General features: G+C 38.7%; 1 protein-coding gene across 2 annotated transcripts in view; it reads right to left on the reverse strand.

Moving 5' to 3' along the window:
- Positions 1-24,156, reverse strand: part of LOC150091227 (glycine receptor subunit alpha-3-like) — a 103,629-nt gene that overhangs the window by 37,853 nt on the left and 41,620 nt on the right. Inside the window, exon 2 of one of the 2 annotated variants that reach the window (XM_090382914.1) lies at positions 18,748-18,926. The exons of the other annotated variant lie outside the window; for it this stretch is intronic. Within the exon in view, the coding sequence (XP_090239040.1) occupies positions 18,748-18,926 (179 nt within the window). The remainder of the gene's footprint in view (positions 1-18,747; positions 18,927-24,156) is intronic. 2 annotated transcript variants of the gene reach the window in all.

The raw sequence follows: 24,156 nt of genomic DNA on the forward strand, positions 1-24,156 counted from the left end.
AACCCCCCTAGCTTCTAGCTGTCCGGGGGGTGGCTCTTTGGCAGAGCAATAAACAGATTTAATAATAATAATAATAATAATAATAAATGAAACGAATATCTGCACCATCCTGCTTTAGTTGCTGTAGCATGTGCTTCTTGTAAGGATAGTACCGCAACACCTGACGCATTACTAGCCTTACGGTGGAATACGGCATGTCCACTTCATGAGAAACAGCTGCCGCACTTGCGCTACCACATGGAGATTGACTGGATAAATCCACGACAGCCATAGCGCCTCCGTAGCCAGGTGGGCAGGAGCAGCAGTGCGTAGCACACGCATCTTGATTAGACCGGGATTCCAGCCCGTGACCATCAAATACGGAGGGTGCGGAAAGGTCAGGGAATGACCACCGCATATCCCCGGAGCAATATGGCCTTAGTTGCTAATGCTCCTAAAAACCAAATTACAAACAAACAAGACAGCCATAGCCACATTTTCAACACGAGAGGAGTCCACTTGTTTTCGACCTCTACCTGGTTGAACAAGTGTGCAAAGTGCAAAGTGTGTTAAGTGTCTAACGGCACCAGGGGTTTCCCCCATCTCCGCGTTGGTTTCATTGTGAGTGTACCAGTTCACTGGCAAGGCCAGAGATTTAAAAGTGTGTGGATCATGTGAGTGTGTAATGTTATGTACCGTTGTTCCTCTGGCCATTTAGCCGCTGGACCCCTGCTGAAGCCCAACGTTGCCCGCACTTCGCACCGTGGAAGCAGACCAGGTAACCACTAGTTTAAATCGTAACTAAGATAGTTATGCGCCATACAGTGACAAATTTTGTAACTAATTTTTTTTTCCCAATAAATGGCGAGCGCATTCTTTATTGTACCTGTTGTCCAAATTTCTCTTCAGTACGAGCCTTAGAACTCGCTCCAGAACACACTACATAGGGATACTTTAATTTTAACAACCCTGTATATTTCCAAAGGGGAAAATGCGTAATTAATGGAAATATGAAAAATCATGCAAATGGCAACCATGACAACCAAACATACATTTTATTGTATTTACGTGTACAAACTGAAATGACAAGTTAACGCAGTAGTATTACGTATTGTAAATCAGCAAAATAAGTCCTTAATATTTTGTTCCTCCTCGAGCTGCAATTACAGCCTTGCAACGATCTGGCATAAAGTTAATCAACTTCTGGATATACGGTTGCCCAATTTCGTGGTACCACACCCTTACAATGCTCTTCTGCAGCTGAATCCTACTTGTTGGCTTCTTATGAGCAATTTTAGACGACATTATGTACCAGCAATTTTCAAAAAACGGATGATCAAAAAACAGTGCAGTTCAAATCTGCACTGTTTCCGGGCCAGTCTACATTGTAATGTTAACATTTCTGAGGTTTGACTGCACCTTAAGAGAGGAGAAACGAGGGAAAACATTGGCGTAAGTATGTTTTAAGCCTTGTGAAACAAGAAGACAAACTCATCATTAAATCTAAATAGCATAAACCTTGCCAATTTTGTTGTGTGGCAAGGTGCTGAGTCCTGTTGAAAAATGCAGTTTTGGACGTCTGTGTGGTGATCCCTAAAAACGGGTTTCAGGCACTCCTCCAAGATAGCAGTGTAGGTTTCTGCATTCACCGTTCCGTTAATAAACTTAATTTGCCCCACCCCTATGCTTATTATGAACCCCCAGACCATCTGACCGGCAGGGAACTTTACAGTCGGTGTTATGCATTCAGGATGGTATGCCTCCGATTTTCGTCTTCTGATATATCGCTTCCCATTCGAGCCATGCAGGTTGAATTTCGATTCGTCAGAAAAGATGACGGTATACCATTACTCTTTTGTCCATGAAACATGCGTTTTAACCCAAGCAAGTCGCTTCTTCCTCATTTGTTGGGTTAACAAAGGCTTCTTCTTGGGCCGATGGGCATGCAGACCACATTCCGAAAGCAGTCTTTGGATAGTTCGTGCTCTTGTTTCAACACTATCTCAGAGGCCATCTCAAAATCCAGTTTTAGATCAGGAGCACTAGCATGGCGATTACGAAGGCATAGCCGTTTCAAATATCGATCTTGGGAAGGCGTAGTCACTCTCTTACGGCCTGATCCAGGTATTCTCTTCACATCACCGGTTTCACGCTTTAATTTCAGCACCCGGGATACTGTTGGCTGGTGGCAGCCTATTTTATCAGCGATAGCACGCGTAGAAAGCCCTTCCTGGGACAGAGCAACAGCTACACTTTTTTTCTTGGTGTCAACTGGACATATGGAGCCATGCTTACACCTCTGCAAAACATGATACTAATGAGCGTGTATACCCGTCCAACGCCGTATTTATAGAAACGGCGGATGCAATTCCTGTCTGATGCAATAGAAGCTTTATCTAAAGCATTACCTTTGCTTTGCGACAAACAAAATGACTGTAATCAAACAATATCTTATACATTTCACTACAAATGTTGCAAGTTTTTAGGGTGATGCAGTTTTTTTGTTCGCCACTGTAGATAATCTCAAAATTCGCACAGTTGTCAAAATGATCTGAGAGCGATTTTTAGCGAAAGTGTAGCGTGATTTTCTTTATTCCTTTTCATTGCATGTTGCAGGTAGCTTTCCTATTCGTAGCTTTCGTTAGCAAAATACTGTATATGCTTACGTAAATTAAGTTGATTTACTACTATTTAATTATTTATTTACATAACACATTACAGGTTTCCCAATGTGTGATGACGCTATATACAATACAATATGAATAACACTTATGCAGTAATGGTATGATATTTAAGCGTTAGTCTATTTGCATAATCTGTCTATTGTCTTCCGCATGTCCGTCAGCATGTAACATCGACTCCCAGTGGGTTGAGTTTCATGAAATTGTGTATATTTCGCTCTTTCAGAACAATTTTCAGATTTCTATTGGTATATTTCATTAAAATATGCCAATAGAAATCTGGGAATTGTTAATCCTTTATTTATTTAGTTTTCTTATGACTATCCATAGACCATATATTGAAGCTGAAGCACTAGATATTATATTTGTTACCATGTATTAGCTAGAGGAATGAATGAGCAATGCAGCGGACATTCAGAAACGAAAATTTTTTTTTTTTTGCTATTAGCATATGTTTTTGCGTTTTTTTTTTTTTTTTATGGAAATCATGAGTTAACCGCCCAAAATGTAAAGCACCGCGAACTTTAACTAATTTGTTTCGTCAAATTTTACATATAGTGATATACGTATTTTCGTTCATAACATGAAGAACGTTTTACACCAGTCATTTTTTTTTTAATGAAAACTTCAAACACGCATGGTATCAGAACCTACGGTACTTAGTACCGTAGGTACCCCGCACTGGTCGAAGGTGGAGAAGATGAAAGATGCTTGTTGACATTAGACTTGAATATCTGTAGATTTTTAATTTTCAGGAAATAGGTGTGAAGGAAAGTTGTTCCAGAAAACAGAAGTTGAAGGAATAAATGAGGAGGAAGAACAGTTAGTTCTGTGAGTTTGAAGTTGGACAATAAAAGGATGTTGACTGGTTTGGAAGAGAGAGGGAATCATAGAAACCAGTTTAGAACAATAGTGCCCATGGAAGTCTCTATGGAAAAGGCATGCAGCAAATCTATCGAGTAAAAGGAATACCGGGAGATCTATATAAACAAACTATACGTATAAAAACATATATGCTTTAAGTTTTGCTCCTATATTAGCTGGACCACTCGCATTTATACAGCATTCAAGTTTATTTGTGCTTGAATTCTTGTCTCAGAGAAAATACCTGCTCCTTGTTTCAAATGTGCTTGCGTACACAGTTCAGTATCGTTTCGTGATATTATCATTTTTCTAAACTGCAGTGATTCTAATTACGTATTTTTTTTAAAAGAACACGAAACAACTCGCTTAGTGAAACTAAATACAAATTGGAAAGACGTGAACAATATACTGTACACTGACCTTACGTAATGTGTATGCAGTACATATGGCTAGTCGATAACTGCAGGCCCGTAATGATCACGAAAAGGCAGTGGGGAAACACGAAGGTCTGACACAACAGCAATTAGGTTTGGGCAAAAAAAGTGCTTTCTATTTCTCAAGGGCATCAGTGAAGGTCTTGCTCACTTGCTGTTGTTGGCTTCTAGATGAACCATTACTTTCACGTATCGTGAGTCTCCTCCATCCGAGAGTGATCGTACTCAAATCCAGCTCTCTTTTTTTTTTTTATTTTTTGTTTTGTTTTGTTTTTTTCTGAGGTACGCATGAGTGTCGTAGTGGCATATTTTTATAACAACATAACGATGAAAATACTAGTACTACTAATAAAATAGTGTAAAGGATTTGTGTACTGGTATTTCGTTTTCCCCTTGGAGCATTACCACTGGTTTAGCATGTAGAATTACATCATGAAATTATAGCGTCAAAAGATTAGAATTACTAATCTTATTGGGTAATCCTGAGCTTTAGCGTCCTTAATTGCGAGTTTTGGACGTTAAAAAGGACGTATTATGATTGGACACTATGCAAGGCACAAGATCGCACAACGATTTGGCATTATATCCTTTTTACAATAAATTAATCATAAAACGATTGTTCAATATATATATTTTGAACAATATTCTGGGGTCACAATGTTTTTAATTACTGTGCGAGTTGTCGAAGCAAACGGTATATGCTTTCTCTGTTCCAAGTTGTGTTCCGTTTGTATCGACGTTGACGGCAGTCTATCACAATTGTAGTATGGAAGTTAAAATTGACGTGTTTGAATCAGAGAGGTAAATGTTACCTTCTGATAGAAAATTGTTTTTTTTTTTTAATTTAATGAAATTATTTAGGGAAAAGAAACGAGTAATTGTCTTGCGATACGAGCACAATCATCCTGTTCTCTCAGATAATTTAATAAACCGTAAAAAAAATCAGTTCGATTCTTAAGCGAAAATCACAGGAAAACCTAAATGAGAGGCCAAGCAAATTGATTAGGAGAGAACGTCAAAGCAATACCTCTTCTGTTATTAGTCATTGCGATCTTCATCTAATAAGAAAAGAAATATATGATGCAAGAAGTTAAAAATTGCGTACCATATCGAAAAATTTAAATGATGCTTTAACTCAACTGTGTAACACGCAAAATCAGTTGGTTACCGGCACTGGAGAAAACTTGGCATATGCACTGTAACCGAAGTGTGCATATATTTACCAGTAAAGAAAACATGGAAATGTTAAGAAACTCAATAGACGTTTTTGCATATGGCGCGTTTTCTAGCTCCCAAAATGTTTTCACCAGTTGTATACTGTTCATGTACGGAAGAAAGGTTTTTATTACTGTTTTATGCAGTCAAAATCAAGTGACACTTAGTATTAGTATTAGTATCGGCCGTATGGTGCAAGAAAGCCTATGGCTTATGCTGCACCAGCCAAAAAAAAAAAAAAAAAAAAAAATCCGAACAAAACAATGATAAAAACAAAAATTAAATAAATAAATAAATAATAATAATTAATAAATAAATAAAAATAATAAAATGAAATTAAAAATTAAATAAAAAGGAAATTAATCCTATGCGCTTCCCTTACCCGAAAGTACTATCCAGATGACCTTTGAATTTCCCCAAACTGTCGGCCTCTACCACCCATGAAGGCAACTTATTCCAGTAATTTATAACTCGCTGGCTAAAATAAAACTTCCAGCAGTCCAATCTAAACATTTCCCCGCGTAACTTGAATTTATGTCCCCTAGTTCTAGCATCATTTATAATCTTGAAAATTTTGTCCTCATTCATTTTACTGATGTCTCTCAGAGCCTTAAACACCTCAATCAAATCTCCTCTAAGGTGTCTAGTTTCCAAACTCTGCAACCCACATATTCGAAGTCTTTCTTCATACGGACGCCCTTTTGCCGATCTCACCAGGCGAGTTACCCTTCTTTGCACCCTTTCAAGAAGCTCGATGTCTTTCTTTAGGTGCGGTCTCCATACTTGAACACAGTATTCCAAGTGTGGTCTAACATAGGCCTTATATAATGGGATTATCACGTCCCTATCTCTACTTGCAAAAGTTCGATAGATCATCGATAGGACACCATGGGCCTTCCTTGCAACCTGTTTACAATGCTCAGAGAATTTCATGTCTGACCGTATCGTAACACCCAAGTCCCTTTCCTCCAGTACTGGGTTTAGTTGAACTCCACCAAGTGAATAAGTTATTTTGGGATTACTGTTTCCCAGGTGTAATACCTTACACTTTGTTGGATTAAAGCACAGCTGCCATTTTTCTGACCATTCTTGAAGTCTATCTAGGTCTCTCTGAAGAAGCTCAGCTTGACAGTGATCATTAACTACTCTACCAATTTTAACATCATCTGCAAATTTAGACATCACGCCCTCTATCCCTTCATCAATGTCGTTTATGAAAATTAAAAACAACAGTGGTCCTAATACTGATCCTTGGGGAACCCCACTTCTTACATCAACCCAATCTGAGGAATAGCCATTTATCACAACCCTCTGCCTCCTGCCCTGAAGCCATCCTTCTATCCATCTAAGGATTTTTCCAGTGATTCCAACCTGTTCCAGCTTATAAAGCAACCGCTCATGTGGGACTGAGTCAAAAGCTTTGCTGAAATCTAAATAAACAATGTCGAAATTATTCCCTAAATCCAGCTCGTGAGTGACCCTTTCGAAATAGCGAACCAGATTTGTTAAACATGATTTTCCCTTTACAAAACCATGCTGAGTATCCTTGAGAATTTCAATTCGATCCAAATGATCCTGAATTCCACCCTTGATCAATGCCTCCATGATTTTCCCTACTACTGAAGTCAGACTGACAGGTCGATAATTTCCCACTTCACTTTTAGAGCCACCCTTATGTATGGGAGATACATTTGCACTTTTCCAATCCAAGGGAATCTCCCCAGAGTCTAGTGATGCTCGCATAACCAGCCTCAGTGGTTCAATGCACTCGCTTGCCGCCTCTCTCAAGATTATAGGGTATATTCCATCAACTCCAGGAGCCTTACTAGTCTGTAGGCTTGAAAGTTTTTTCATTAAATAATCTTGCGAAATTTCAATATCATTAATTACATATTTTTTAACTTCGCTCCCACAATTTCCCATTGCCACAAAAGGCTTTTCATTTGTAAATATCGATGCAAAATAACTGTTGAGTTCATCTGCAACGGCAGCTGGTGTATTTATTACTATCCCCTTTCCCTTACGTAAAGGTCCGATCTGGTTTGTCCTGCTCTTCTTGGCATTTATATATGTGAAGAATTCTTTATCCCCCCTCTTTGCTCTGTTTGCTAGTGATTTCTCATAAACTGCCTTTGCCTGTCGAACCTTTTCTGTGGCTCTATTACACATCACCTTGTAGCTGTTATAGGCTTCAGTACTTTTTATTGCTCTGTAACGTTTCCATGCCACCTTTTTCTGCTCAAGTAATGTGGCAACTTCACTATTCATCCAACTTGGAACCCTTCTCGTGGAGTATTTTTTAATGGTATATACGCATTCAAGGCATCTGTGATTAATGTTTTAAAAGCGTACCACAGTTCAATTGTATTCATTCTCTGCGCGATATCTACCCAGTTAATAGAGGCCATGTAGTACCTTAAGGCATCGTAATTTCCTTTTCTGAAATTAAAACCCATTCCTTTGCCTTTTACTTCTGCTACCTCTCTCGTCATCATCCACTAGAACTCCGTGATCACTTCCTGCTACTGGTTCCTCTACTGTCAGCCCTGTTATGTCATCTGATTCATGTGTGATGATGAGGTCTAGGATATTCTTTTCTCTAGTACTTTCCCTGACATGTTGATACAAATAACAGTCATCTAGTTGATTTAAAAATTTTGTTCCCCATGTCGAGTTTCCTTCCCATTTACTCCAATCAATTAGAGGCAAATTGAAATCACCCATAATAAGGCATTGACGCTTACTTGCCCATTCCATTTGCATGTAGAGGCTTTTGTCATAGTCTTCACAATCACCTGGTCTGTAGATTACGCCTACTGGCATTGTACCTTTGTTTCCAACTATCTCACACCATACAGACTCTATACTAGCATGTGAAATGTCTGAATCTGGGAAAGCTATCGTCGCACTCAGGCTGCTTCTGATAAGAAGCATTACCCCACCACCCCTTCTATCTATTCTATCCTTCCTAAATACATTATACAAGCCGTACTGAAACTCATCATCCCCAATTTCCGGGTGGCACCACGTCTCCGTAAGCCCTATTATGTCCGCGTTACTTGTTTTAACCAGCAGTTCGAATTCGCTCATTTTATTGACGACACTTCTAACGTTACTGTATAAACAATTAAGATTTACTGTTCTTGTATATTTAACAACCCTAACACAACCCTTGAAGTTTTTTAGGCTCTCTTCCCTGATATTAGCTACCTGCTCACGTGAAACGTCTTTGCCCCCAGAACATCTAGATAATACGTCCAGTTGGGGTAACAGATAAGAACTCTTAAGGTATGTAATGTGGTCCACACTTACACTGAAGTGTGGACCACATTAAAGGAAATTTGTATGGAATTTACTGGTCATGAGGTAAACTTTACTAAAATTAATTTCGACTTCGAACAAAGTACTCATTCAGCGTGTTTCGATTTCATCTTGGGTAACGTTGGTACTGGAAAATACAGGAGGACAATAGTCTCAGAAATCATTATGTCAAAATACAGAATAAAGTACGTGACGAGTTTAGCACACTGATTGCTATTGCTACGATAAAAGATATGTCTTTTCCTGATTACATTCTGGACAACTATGTGGCAGAAGACCCCCTTTATCCTCTAGCAGTATGGGCAGAAGAATCTTCGTGTGAACTAAGAATGACAAACGGTCCGGAATCCTTCCATTCTCACTATAATCAGCAGTTTTACACCCCTCATCCCAATATTCATAAAGTCCATATGTGCTTCTGGATATTCAGCCTGAAACGTACGTTAAAATAAACAGTTTAAAAAGAACTTGAGGAAAGAAACCAAAGATCGAAATAAATTTATCCTGGAAACATCGGATGATCACAGTAATAAAAACATTGACTTAAAATTTAATTGTTGTTTATGAAAATAATGGAACCCCGCTTACAGGCGAGTAAAATAGTAAAACAGTAAAACAGTACAGTAAAAATAGTAAAATACAGTAATTAATATAGTAAATATATGATGCAAGAAGTTAAAAATTGCGTACCATATCGAAAAATTTAAATGTCCTCACTCCTGCAGGAGCGAGAGTGGGGAGGGGCCAAGGAAAGGGCAGAGAAGAGACAGGAAAGTGGAAGACAGCATGGAATAGCAAAGCGTAGGCATCCCCCAGCAAAAAAGGAGCAGGAAGAGTGCTAGGTGCAGTTGGGGGAATCCTGGAGGACTGTAGGTAGGGAGAAGAGAACAGGTAAAGTTCAAATTAAAGAGTCCGAGATCGTCACAAAGGAGAAACACGGAACGGCGTCGGCGGGGCTTGCCGCAATTTGCAGTTTCATGACTAGAAGTTTCCGGTGCTGCATATCAATAGTTGCTGTGTGGAGGAGGTTATCTAGGAGTAGTGTTGCAGGTGATGCCAGCGACGACGAATGACCTCGTTGACATAACTGGTCAGTGCACGGAAGGCATCGTTAGATTCCAATAACTTGGTTTCTGGCCGAAGTGATGTAGTGAGTGTGGAGGTCTAGGAGTAGTTGGGTTCTTAGGTCTAAGAATACGTTGCATGAGTGCATCATGCGGTCCCAGTCTTCAGGTTCTCCGCAGATACAGAGGGCACCCTCGACTAGGCCGAACTCTAGAAGGCGTCTCTTGAAGGACCTGTGGCTAGTTAATAGGAAGAAAGCAGAGACGTTAGGAAAGAACCAAGTGGAATGTTGTTTGTTGATTTAGGTTACCTCAGGGAGGAAAGGTTTAGTAGTTGTACCAATTGTGGAATTATTCCAGTAGGTTTGCCATAAGTTTATCAATCTAGCCACACACGTTTATATTGGTATCAGTACAGGTTTGAACAGCGCGTGGAATTCTGCTTCCTTATTCTTCTTAATGGCATGAGAGAGTCAGATAAAAGCGACGTCCAAGGGGAGGCAGCCTGTTAGTACCTGTAGGGCTGCAGTTGATGTCGTTCTACACACGCGGGTAATTTTAGTAGCATAAGTCATTGAATTTGCTGAATTTGACGTTGTGCATGCATTATAGTCATTCGGTGGTACCCCATATGTGACAATTGGTATAAATACTGCTGAATATAGAAGGCGTATAGTTGGTCCTTTAAGACCCCAGTCCTTGTGAGTAAAGCGTGCTAACATAGTGATGTAATTTTTTATCTTTTCTTTGTATAGTTTGGATATGCGGGACAAAAGTTCTCCTGTCGTCCAAAATTACTCTTAGCTATCTTCACCAATCGGTAGTTTTTCAGTGGGCGACTATTAAAACGTATGGTAGGAGGTCTGGAGAAGTCCAGCTTGCCTTTCAATAGGAGGGTTTTGCTCTTCTCAGTGGAGACAGAGTTTATTTTCCATGGCCCATACAGACAGAGCATAGAGAACAACTGCAGCCTGGGTTTCTATGGTGGCGCGGGTGGGGCCCTCGACCATGATAACCATGTCATCGGCATAAGTAGTGTGTAGCTGAGTAGTGTGTGGTCCCTTAGGAGCCAGTCATCGAGTATCATATTCCAGAGAGCTGTCCCAGGATGGAGCCCTGTGGACAGCCTCGGGTTAGATGTCAGGTGATGCAGTGATATTTTGTTTTGATGCTGACCTTGTGGTTAGAGAAGTAGCTTTTGAGGCAATGGTAGAAATGTATCCAACATATAAATGTTAAATATACAAGATTCTGTGACAAAAATAGTTTTGAACTTAATGGTCTAGATAGCTTTTTTGTGAAAAAGGATAGCTTGATTGTGCATATTATAAGTCTCGCATCCATTTGTATTGAAACGGCAGAGTAACTTCAAAAATGAAATTGTTGTTGTTTGGTTTTTAGGAGCATTAGCAACTAAGGCCATATTGCTCCGGGAATATGCGGTGGTCATTCCCTGACCTTTCCGCATCCGGTGGTGACGGGCTCGAACCCCGGTCTAATCAAGAAGCGTGTGCTACGCACTGCTGCTCCTTCCCACCTGGCTACGGAGGCGCCACAAAATGAGATTAACGCCGCGGTGAAAATAATATTTTAGTCTGTTTCTATTCCATGGCCCATAGCGCATATGGGCAACCCCCGGCCGCGGACAGTATCCGGCTCTCTACTTCTTTTGATCCGGCCCTAATCTATTTCAGCGAAGTTTGTCTGATTCATGGTGGGAGAAAACGTGGTATGTTTTACTAACTCACATTAAGCTGACGTCATTGACTTGCGCAAAACACACCATGTTTTTTCCCACCAAGGTCTCTTTCTCACTTTGATTAGCGGCATGTGTGTGTGTGTGAACGTGTTACAACGTGTCAGTTCGGTGCCTGCATTGATGCTGGGTTCTGTTCGGTGCCTGCGTTCATGTTGTGTTCTGTTCTGTTCGGTGCCTGTGTTGATGTTGTGTTCTGTTCGGTGCCTGTGTTGATGTTGTGTTCTGTTCGGTGCCTGAGGTGTAGAAGACAGTTTGTTTGACAGTTCTGAGTATCGCTTATAAATTTGGGACAATGTCAGGGGTTATGACAAAAAAAAAGAAAAGTAGATGCAGAGAATCGTCAATTTCAAGACAACTGGACGGAGGATTATTATTTTATTCTGAATAAAGGATTTTATTCAGAATAAAATTTCCTGTATGTTTGCTGTGCAAGGAATCCGTATCTGTCAACAAAGAATACAACTTGAAGAGACACTTTACTTCGAGACATGCGGATCACCAAAAAATTGATGGACAACTACGAAAAGATGAAATACAGAAGTTGAAGAAGAACTTGGATACCCAGCAGCAAATGTTCAACAAGCAAAGAACGTAGCACCACAGCATTGCCGAAGCCAACTTTGTGGTAAGCGAAAAAATCCCTAAGCATTCTAAGTCATTTGGTGAAGGAGAATTTATCAAAGAATGTCTGCTGGATGTTGCAAGTATAATATGTCCTGAAAAGAAAAAAGAAATCGAGAATATTCGTTTGTCGAGACGTACTGTTGTCCGACGGATAGAAATTATGGCTGATGATATCAAAAAAAGTTTAAAAGAGAAGATTGCTAGATTGAAAGCATTTTCAATTGCTTTGGATGACAGCGCCGATGCCTCCGATACAGCACAACTAGCAATATTTCTTCGAGGAGTTGATGTGGATTTCAGCATCACAGAAGAATTATTGGCGCTTTGGCCGTTAAAAGGAACAACTACCGGTGAAGATATATTTGAAACAGTCACAGTCTTCGAGATATTTGGGCTTAAATGGAGTTCACTATCTGGCATATGCACTGATGAAGCCCCTGCAATAGTAGGAGCACGGAAGGGATTTATGGGAATAGTTCATGAAAGAGCAATAGAACTACAGATCCATCAGAAAAATTTAACAAATTTTCACCATTACCCACCAACAAAATCTACGTGCAAAATCGATTAAATTCACAAATGTTATGGAAGTTGTAGTAGCCATTATTAACTTTATTAAGTCACGTGCACTTAATCACCGCCAATTTAAGGAGTATTTGGCAGACCTATTTTCGGATTATGAAGATGTGTCTTATTATTGTGAAGTGAGGTGGTTGAGTAAAGGTAAAATGTTAAAACGATTTTATGATCTGAGACAAGACATTGCAAATTTTATGGACATAAAAGGAAACACAATTAACCAAGTAAAAGATGAGTGGGTGTGTGATTTAACATTTCTTGTAGATGTCACCGGATACCTAAACGAACTGAATCTCAAATTGCAAAAACAAGGACAATTGGTTCATGAACTGCATGGACATGTCAAAGCTTTTTGTAATAAACTAAAGTTGTTGGAAAGTCAGATAAGAGCTAAAAATTGTTATCATTTTCCTACTCTAGCAACTTAAAAATATCTCTTATAATTGTTATGGAGAAGAGCTGAAGGCACTAATAGAGCAATTTGACAAGGTTTGCCGACTTCCAAAACAAAGACTCCACATTCGCTATATTTGCTCGTCCGATGGATGCTGATATAAATAATGTGCCAGAAAACTTACAGATGGAACTTATTGAGCTTCAGGCGGATTTAGTGCTAAAATCACAATTTAACAACATTGCTTTTACAGATTTCTATAAATTTTATTTGGTGGAAGAAAAATATACAAATTTATGCGCCTTTTCATGAAAAATCATTTGTCTTTTCGGCAGCACATATATGTGTGAACAGTTTTTTTTCGAGGATGAAATACAAGAAATCAAAACGGACAAGAATAACGGACGAAAACCTCGAAAATTCTATGCGATTATCCTTAAGTAATATTAACGTCAATATTGATAGTCTCGTAGTTCAAGTACAAGGTCAATCTTCACATTAAATTGTTATGTCGTTCATTATATTATAAAATTTATGTACAGCTTTATACCAAATCAATGTATTATAAATAAATGAAATATGAAGTAGCAACTTGCTTTAATTCATTTAATATTAATTTATTTTATTTAATAATTTGGTCCGGCCCTTGACTTGGAGACAGAATGATAATTTGGCCTCCGAACTAGGAAAGGTTGCCCATGCCTGGCTATAGCATAAAAATGTCTGCAAGCTCTGCTGTTTATGATGGCTTATCTACTAAAGTGTGCAGTTTCTTCAACTTCTATTTTATTAGCTCAACATTTGGAATGGCTACCACCACTAGCACTAAATGCGAAGTGCCAAAAAAGCTTGATGCAGAAACTTGCATTATGATTCTCGGGAGGGGTGGGGGGTAAAAAAAAAACAGGTGAAAATAACGTTGGTTTTGTTTTTGAGATTCATTCCAAGATCAACATACTAAACGAAGTTCAGGACAATTTAACATCACTCTCGCCAATCTGTCTTTGCCTGTCTTGGTGCTTTGGATCTACAGAGGCGCCGAGATAGTTATCTGTTATTCTCTCCCTAGGGAATCGTGCCAGACACTTCTTTTCCACATTTTTAGGACGAACTTTGCTATCTCCATCTTATTTATACTCGTTGGTCTTTCTTCTCATGTTAATTATTTGCATTCATTCTATGTTCTATGCTTTCTAATCATTCTGTGCATACGAAGCTGTTATTATTTATTTTCCCTCCGTCATCAGAATACTGCATAGCCAGCTATCTTCATTCTTACCCCAGCTGCATGGTTTATACGGGGCTTATTCTTCTTTTTTAGCACTTCAATTTCATTTTCCTTCTAAGCGAGACTCCTTCCATTTTTAATGCAGTTCCAGATCTAACTTACTTTTTTTTTTCTTATATGTCTTTCAGTTCAGTAGGAATGTAAGAGGACAATTCTCTCAATACTGAATTAATGGTTCACCTCCAGATTTATGAATTTTGCAGTTTCCGCGATACCAGCAGTCATATCCACAAGTATTTCGAAACATCGTCAAAATTGGTCTTTAAATGGTTGTGTTTGTTTTTGTAAAGGTTTCTTTCGGTCTGGTTTTAATATACTAGATCACTGATAAACTAAAAAATTTACGTGGAATCCTGTTTTAAATCTGTTATTAGAATTAATTTATGAAGAATATTATCGACTGATAATAAATATTTTTATCAACTGGAAATTGACTTTGCATCAGTTCAGTCATTTCTCATCTGCTGTAATAATATTTTGCGGGTAAGGTTGTCGTATTATGGTGTGGGGGTGGGGGGAATAAATTTGCTGCTTATTACTCCGGGACGGCCACAAGCCAGGAGTTTACAAGATAGATACCGTTGACTAGAACCACGGTCAACTCAAACGCATGCAGCACTGTACCTTTGTGTTTGAGCACTCGGCTAGGGCAGACACATAATCAGCAGAGAAAATAGGAGGCTGATTTCAGATTGTCTACAAAAAAAAAAAAAAAAAAAAAAAAAACATTTTAGAGAAGCATTTCTGGAAATTGCTGCTCAGTTTCTCAAATTGCATCTGATATCACTTTTATTGTTCTCACCTGTTACAAATTTTGTGATATGAAATCCTTGCATAGCTTCAAAACATTCAAGAATGTTTTTTTGCCAAGGAAGTGGTCTCAAGTTTAATTTGTTGAATTATAGCTTCTGTTTTATCCTGCGTGTAAAGGGCAATTCTGCTCTCTCTCTCTCTCTCTCTCTCTCTCTCTGAGAATAATAATAATAAACATATGAATTGCCCCTCACCGAGCTTCAAACAAGCATATTAATAAAAAAGGCGTACAGATTTTGAATTCCTGCGAGATGTTCAAATGGCTTTCTCTGGTAGTTACAACCATACTCTCCGGCGAGCTCTTTCCACGTCACGGTGTCATACTTGGGGATACCGTAGTTCCACACTGATCAATGCGTGTTTGTATAACATTGAACCTGAAGGAACAGATCAATGCGTGTTTGTATAACAGTGAACCTGAAGGAACAGATCAATGCGTGTTTGTATAACAGTGAACCTGAAGGAACTGCTCAATCCATTCCAGTGCTTTGGAGAATCTGTTACTTGACACTGGATTTGGACTTGAGACCTGATTGCGATTTTTAAATAAGAGTAAATCTGTAGATTGCAAATATGTATCTATGTGGTAAATAAACTGTAAGGGGAGGGGTTGCTAAGCTTTGACCAGTACAACTAAATAGTACAATAAATAAATTTAAAAAATGCAGTATCAATATCAAGGAGCATTATTTTATCAGTTTATAATTTTAACTTTTTCATTCAACAATGATTGCAATATTACCTACTGCCCTTACTGCAACTCTTTCTAAAATAATACAGAAATCCCTTAACTTCCAAATCTTGCACTATCTTAAGATTTATTGACTTAAAGGCATGTCTCAGGTATTTGATCGGTTTGACATAACGGCGTTCTAAGTAAACCCTGCTGGACTTTGGTTTGATTTTTGCAATTCAACTACTACTTTTCTTGTCCTCTCCAACACGCGCATATAAGCACCCTTATCCTTATCCTGAGTTATTCGATCTCAGGTGAGATATGCATGGGTTTTACTCCCTGAAGCGCAGGTTTTCGTACAGCAAACGGGTAAGTCGACCACAGAACATATTAAATTTACAGACATAATATAAAGTATACAATACAATGTGGCCTAAGTTGCTGATGCCTAAACCCTACAAAAAACGATGACTAGTTTTCTTTCTACCTGTCTAGCTTTCCAGCCAGTACTAAAGTATCTCGAAGTAACTACAGTATTTTGACCTGATGGAGATTCTGTTCATGTTTTTGTTGATGCATAATATTGTTTTACTATTATGTTTTTTTCTTTCTTGATACTCTTTGCTGTGCATAAACCACGTAATCAATGCCACCGGTGATCAATCGGTGGTATGCGTATCCCTGGAATTATGTGAGGTTCTTTTAGGAGTACGTTGATAATATCAAAATAGATTTTCCCCCTTCCCATTACAATCATAGGCTTCTTATATTTTCATATAAATAACCTTTCTTCATAATAAGTAAAAAATAAACATAATGAAAGTTTTGATTTAACTTTAAAATGAACTAGGGTATCCGAAATTTTTCAAAAATATTGACTACCACTGATAGAAAGAAGCAAAATATCCAACCATATTCCCTGACGAAACCACTAAGAGTTAATAAATAATGACTTTCAGGTCATTCTATTCTCTAATGAAGGATGGAAAATCCAGTTAATGTCAAACATTCTAAAAGTTCACCTTCCTCCCATTTCAGGTTGAGTTCGATTTCGAGGGGATGACTCTTCGTTTTCACCCAAGCAAGGCGATTATTTTGTTTGCTGTAGGGTTTTCAGGCGCATCAACGACTTAGGCCATATTGCACTGTTTTAACACAATGTTTTAAGAAATAGCTTTAATGCAAATACACGTACAATACAGTTATATGAACAAAAATCAATAATATTTTATTTTACGTATTTAAGATAGCTTCCTCCCACGTTGATACAGCGTTGCAACCTACGCTGGATACTTTAAATTACCTTATCACGAAGGTCGTGATCATTGTCAATTTCTTCAAAGGGTTCTCGATGTAACTTTGCAACTCTTGAATTGTTCTGAGTTTGCGTGCATACACATTATCTTTGACCACTCCCAAAAGAAGAAGTCCATTGCTGTAGGGTAAGGCGACGTGGGTGGCCATTCCACTACTGCTCTTCGTCCGATGACACAACCGCCGAAAACTTCATTCAAGAAATTAATAAAAACGTTAACTACGTAATGGGGTGGTGCGCCATCATGTTGAAAGTACAGTTCGTCGCGTGCTGCGGACCGCGTAAAAGGTAATTTTGTAACGTTTCTAGATAGGACATTCCAGTAACGGTGGCTTCGAAGAAGTATGGGCCAACTACACCGAAAGAAGAAATACCTCTCTAAACACACAACTCCTTGTTGATTGAACTATTCTTCAATTGTGAGGTGGAGATTTTCTCTATCCCAGTACACACAATTGTGCCTGTCAACATGACCCGATAACCTGAACATTGCTTCTTCACTCCATACAATTTTATGGAGTATTTGGGATTCATCTTTCAATTGATTCAACACTATCTCGCAAAACTGTAATCGCCGGTCATAATCGTCTTCGAGCAAGCTGTGAATTAAACGAGGGATGTAAAATTTAAATTTGCATTCCTTCAAAATGCGTATCAAGGAACGGCGTTCAATGCCCAATTCGAGTGACACTCGGCGTTGATTTTCCAGGACATGGAACCACTGCTTGCGCCACAGCATTCATGTGTTCTGTTCTTGCCGATCGTGGTCTGCTACTCCTTGGAGCGTCTACCACGGCGCAGCGTTTTATAAAATTGTCTCTCAGACGGTAAATGTGTTTTAGAGTACGTTTATTACTTGCGAACTTCTCGTGCCACTGTCTCACAAGAGCAGTTTGTTTGTTTGTGGGCTTTACGGCGCAAGGACAACATGGCCATAATGCGCCTATGGTACACAAGAGCAGTGGCACCGTCTTTGTAGACGGTTTTTAATGCGAAAATCCTTTCTTCCTTTGACAACATAACTGCAGTCTACGTCTTCAAACGAACTAGTTAGTGTCCCACGGCATGCTCTACACGCACTTACGCTGTCCTTACTTTTGCTCTTTTGTCCTTACTATGCCCTGACTTTTGCTCCACCCTGTATATTACGTTTGTAAATTGCATGTGGTCTGTGGCCGATTTGCCTGGTTGTTGGGCGAAAAACCAGAGTTTTTCATCCAACAACCAGGCATATGCTACCCTCTCCTGAAATCAACTAACTCAGCCACGTTGTGAAAAAAAACCCATAAAAATTCCTTACGTTATTGACGGAACTCAAACTCAAGTCATTTCTGCTGGAGGGGGAGAAGGGGGAAGACAGCAATTCTACCAACTGTGCTACTGCGAGGGTGCAAGTCGATTATCCGAACTTGTTAATTCCCAATTCGTTCGGAAAATCGACGTCTCACTGTACTCTTTCCAGCTTGCTGAGACTGCATGAAGAATCCAAAGAAGACTGTTACGTCATAAATAGCATCCACCAAGTGAGACCTCTGGTGAGGACAGTGCTATTTTCACGAGACATCATATTTGAAAAACTTAAGCTTTCATTATATATTAAATAAAAAGAAGTATAATGAATAATTTCTTGAGCTATTTGTCTTGAGATTGCAAAATATAAACATAAAAAATCGTATCTTAGTTAAGAGGCGGTTTGAGAACTCTCTCTCTTTCTCTCTAATGGTAGCATAAGCGTATTTACCTGTTCCATAAGTAGGCCAAGCACGTTTATCGTAACCTTTTAACATATTGTCGAGGAAAGCAAGTCTGTGCTGTTTTAGTGATACAAGTTTGGACTCGTCCTGAAGAATTGCAAGGGCAGATTGATCAAAGGACGTCGCCTCGTTTCCTAGATATCTTCCGTAGTGCCTCTCTTTCTCACTAAAAAAAAAAAAAAAAAAAAAAAAAATCTCTACTAGAACTAAAATAGTAAAACCTATTAGCGTGAATATTACGTTCTGTAAAGTGAAATAAATAAAAATAAATAAATGTGTGTATAATGTAAGAACGAAAATGCTTAACTGTTATTACTCGTAACTTAATGACCCAGTTTTTATTGTTTGGTAGAATACTACTGATTTTCAAACTGCACAGTTCACATATCAGTATAATAAATAATGATTTATTGTATTTTTACAGACGGCTCTTTGCAGCACCTAACTAGGGGCAGTAAGGTAGTAGACTCATGAACAAAAATGAATATTAGATTTAATAAAAATACATAACGTCTCTTTAGAAAGATAAACAACGAACATGATTTTCACATGATTTTATACTTCTATTTTTGCAAATTACAAAACAAGATTTGTAAATACAAGTTTTGTTTGGTGTTATTTGTGCAAAGGCAGAGAAAGTCATGAGGCGTCAGTGAATTCTATGGTAGGTTTGCTTGCTTTGCTGAATAAGAAGCCAGAGTTTTTTCGGGTATGGACGGTGAAACCGTAGCTCGGGACCGACAAACTCTGCCATGATGTGAAAACAATAAATTACTTATGAGCCTTCATTCATTAGTGGAATCCAAAAAACTTCCCCATACCCAAATTCAGTTTGTGTTTTCTTGTCCCATTACTAAAACCGTTGGCCACAGTTTCTGATTTCTTTTCTACTCGTATGTAAAGAAACTAAATGATGCGATGACTTGGAAGAAAACATAAATTCCTATTGTCGAGATAGGATTCAAAGCTAAGCCGTTTCCGCACAGTGAAAACAGACTGGGTGTTACCTGCGAGGACTATATACTGGAGTCCTGCCCGTGTCCATTGTGTTAGATCCGCACTCGAACCCAACCACACTGTTTATACCCGTAAACAAAAAAAGAAAAGAAAAGAAAAAGGAATATATTGAGGAAATTTGTCTTAATTTGTTTATACATGTATATCAATATTAATACAATAATAAATCACGGTATCAACAATATTGATTTTTTAATTGTATATCATATACAAAAAAGTATATATATATATACAGTAATAATAAACAAATAAATAGAAAATTACTGAAAAATATATTCATTGCATAATGTATAAGTTATACATTAAATTCTTGAAATTATTTTGATAAATTACAAAAAATTTCAGAGTTGCGAGGCTCAATAACTTCCACGATTTTTCAATATATTAAAAAAATAAGAGATTACCTCAATCTTTTTCGTGGAATGCTTCCAGTCAATTCTCTCCAAATGTAACGAATAAAATAAGATGAAAAAAAAATGAATTAATGAATTCCCTCACTCATAGAGATACGAATAGTGATTTTAATTATTTATTATTAGAAGCGGTTTTAATTATTTTTTATTCTGACACAATGTCTTCTCGCACTTATGGTCTTGCTGCGGTGGTTTGATGTGTTTCGGGGTCGGGTTGGGTTTCTCGGTTTTCGATTCCGTTGCGCGTCGAATTTGGTCGTATCTCTATGAGTGAGGGAATTCATTAATTCGTTTTTTTCATCTTATTTTATTCGTTACATTTGGAGAGAATTGACTGGAAGCATTCCACGAAAAAGATTGAGGTAATCTCTTATTTTTTTAATATATTTGACAAATTACATAAAAGACTCCTGTACAAACTGGAGTTTTTTTCGTTTATTTATTACACACAATTTACAATTTCAAGATTATATACATCAATTTATATACAAGATTTATTTACATATATTAATATGCTCTCCGTACAATCTTATTTCATGTATGTATAAGTGTGTATTTTCTTGTATCGGAGTGGCTTCCAGGCATAAGCCCATCTTCACCTTGGCAACCTGTGTTTTGTTGTTGTAGAAACTACATAACCGGCCTGAGGATCATTTAGAATAAAATTGTAAGGTGAGTCCTGGTTTACTATTACCGTATGCGCATATTGCACGAATTGAAGGGGAAAGCCTTGTCTGACAAATTTGATTGTATATTATGATGTGGTTACAAAGGAACTGGATGCAAAAAATTATTTTGATATCATATACAGTACTTGAATTTCAGGAAAGCTTTTAACACTGTTACACATGGAAGACTACTGTACAAATTTGAGCAGAATGGTATTAAAGGTAAGTTGCTATAATGGATAAAAGGATGGTTGAGTGGGAGCAGACAGAGGGTGCTAATCAATGGGCACTGCTCTTCGTGGACTAACGTTATTAGTGGAGTTCCACAGAGTTCAGTGTTGGGTCCACGGTTCTTTTGTATATTTATCAATGATATTGATGAAGGTATATCAGGCTTAGTGTCGAAGTTTGCAGATGATACAAAGGTTGGCAGGGTTGGTAATGGCAGTGTTACTGCAACAGGATCTAGAACATTTGGGAAGATGGGCTGAGAAGTGGCAACTGAAGTTTAACATTGACAAATGCAAATACTGCATATGGGTAGAAGTAACCCCAGAGCAACGTAACAACTGTGTGGTACTACACTTCAGGTGGTAGAAAATGAAAAAGACCTGGGAGTAATTGTGCAGTCAGATATAAAGTTTTCTGAGCAATGCAGACAGGCTGCCAGGGCAGGTCATGGGTTTTTGTCAATGATATACAGGAATTTTGTTAGCAGGGAAAAGGAGGTGATTATCCCTCTGTATAAGGCAATGGTCAGGCCACGCCTTGAGTACTGGTCTGGAGGCCTCATTTTTGGAAAGATGCAGATTTGCTTGAGCGTGTACAGAGAAGGGCAACATGATTGGTGACAGGAATAAAGGGACTCTCTTACCAAGAGGCTTAAGTTCTGCAAATTGCAGCGGCTGGAGACTAGGCACCTGCGAGGTGATCTGATTGAGATGTATAAGGCCCTGAATGGGATTCTGAATTCTGATGGGGTTCTTCCACTTATTCAGATTACGAACCTAAGGGAGCATAAATTCAAATTGAGGAAAGACAGATGTAGAATAGATGTGCGGAAATTTGCCTTTAGCCAGCGGGTGGTTAATTGCTGGAACAAATTTCCATCTGTCGTTGTGGAAGTTGATAGGTTAAATAAATTTAAGGAGGAACTGGATAAACATTTATAGGGAATGGTTGTGTGAATTTTCTTTCTTTTTGGCTGATGCTGCATAAGCTCATACTCTTGCATTCTTGCATCACATGCCACTACTACTACTACTACCTCACCCGTAGGAAGTAGTGCAATACCAGTGGGTGCCTGCAATCTCGCTCTCAGGCCACCCAAACTTGAGAGCAAAAAAAAAAAAAAAAAGTGGTAAATAAACCGAGGCCAGACATCACAACAAAATTCAAGTCTAGCCTGCCAGATTCCATGAAGATCACCAAGAACCAAGGAAACAAAGGTTTCCAAGTACAAACTGGAGCATCGTGGCAACGTTAATCCACGAAGAACAATGTCAATGGACATAGTGTTTGGGGAGGGGGCGCCACAAGTGGTTTCCCGCAACGTCGCCATAAGTACTCTTAGAAGTATACATCACATGGTAAAAGCCAGACAAAAGTATTGTGTGTTGTATATAAGAAGTATTATGAAAATGAAAGTGTATTGATGTCCAACAGCACCAGGGGTTTCCCCATCTCCGCGTTGCTTTCATTGTGGGTGTACCAGTTCACTGCGAAATGCCAGAGACTTAAGTGTGTGGGCTTTGTATCTGTGTGATGTGTACCGTTGTTCATCTGGTCGTTTAGCCGCTGGACCCCTGCTGAGGCTCAACGTTTCCCCACTTTCGCCCCGTGGAAGCAGACCAGGAACCCAGTAGACTTATTTACTCTGGCAGGTACTGCCGCGTAATTTCCTGAGATTTCGGCGGCTAGGACCTAAAAAAAAAAAAAAAATTAACTAATCGATTGCGCGATGGTGGTGTCGCTTGAATTTGAAAAGGCCAAAATATGGGCGAAAGGTGATTTAACATATAAGAAGTATTATGTTGGGTTCTGTTGTTATTGTCTGGCTTTTGGCAGCAGGACCCCTAATGGGACCCCCACGTTGCCCGTACACACCGCTAGGAGGTACGCTAGGCTGCTCATTATTCTCTGGCAGGTCCTGCCACCTAATTGCCTGAGCATTCACTGACAGGGCCTATATACACTGGTGTGCAAACTTTAAGGACCAGTCAGGTTTTCACCTGTAGCTTCTCATAGGAGTGGCCTGGATTTGGGAAAAGGATACCAAAGGAATCTCGTGAGGCACAGAAATGAAGAAGGAAAGAACACCGACACAACAACGGAAACTAAACGGTACAGACTGACTTTATTAAAAAATGACAATATAGCACTGGGGGCCATGATACAGATGGCATCACTGCCAAAGATGGAACAAAGGGAAGAGGTGGTCCTCAGTAGGAGATATGGCTACCCCTAATGTCGACGCAGACTTTGCACTGCCTGTCCATACTTAGAACAATGTTGTTGATAAGTTCTTGCGGTAACATTGTCCATTCCTCTGTCAGCGCCATCTTCAGCTGGTGAACATTTTCTGGTGGGTGTGGACGTATCGCTAGGCATCTCCTCAGAGCGTCCCATATGTGTTGGATGGGATTCAGATCGGCAAATCGATCGGCATACTTTGTTGCGAATTTAGTGGTGAATGATGTGGCAAAAATATCTTTTGAGACAATTTATTTTTTTGGAATTATACAGGAACTTTATAATTTTTTTTATAGTAGTACTAAATGGTGGGCATTATTAAAAAACAAACTTTCAAATCTTTCTCTGAAACTTTGTCTGCAGCCAAAGCAAATTAATGTATTTTCGTTATTTTATTTTTAACATATTTATTTAATGTATCATAATATACGTTATTTTGTGTTTTAAAAAATAAAATTATATATTATTTTGGAAATATTATTTTTAAATTCCCAAAAAAAAATTGATATAAGAAAAATGACCGTGGGCGGGGCGGAAATAAGAAGTTTGCACCAGGGCGACTATATAGTCTGGCGCGGCCCTGCTTACGTGGCAAGTAATAAATTTTGAAGACGATTATTAAATATAAATAAATAAATTTTCTGTTTATACTCCGGGACGACCAAACGGTCAGAGGAGTTCATAAGATAGACAGAATACAAGAAACAGCACCGTATTCAGCAGTCACGGGCTTGAACCCCGGTCACTCAAGGCACGTATACTTATGCACCCGCGCGCCTGCCAAAAGCAGTTACAATGAAATGTAAATTGAACACCTTGGAACTGT

This window comes from Mastigoproctus giganteus, chromosome 1 (genome assembly GCF_048544385.1).
Source record: "Mastigoproctus giganteus isolate SK-2022 chromosome 1, ASM4854438v1, whole genome shotgun sequence".
NCBI lineage: Eukaryota > Metazoa > Arthropoda > Arachnida > Uropygi > Thelyphonidae > Mastigoproctus > Mastigoproctus giganteus.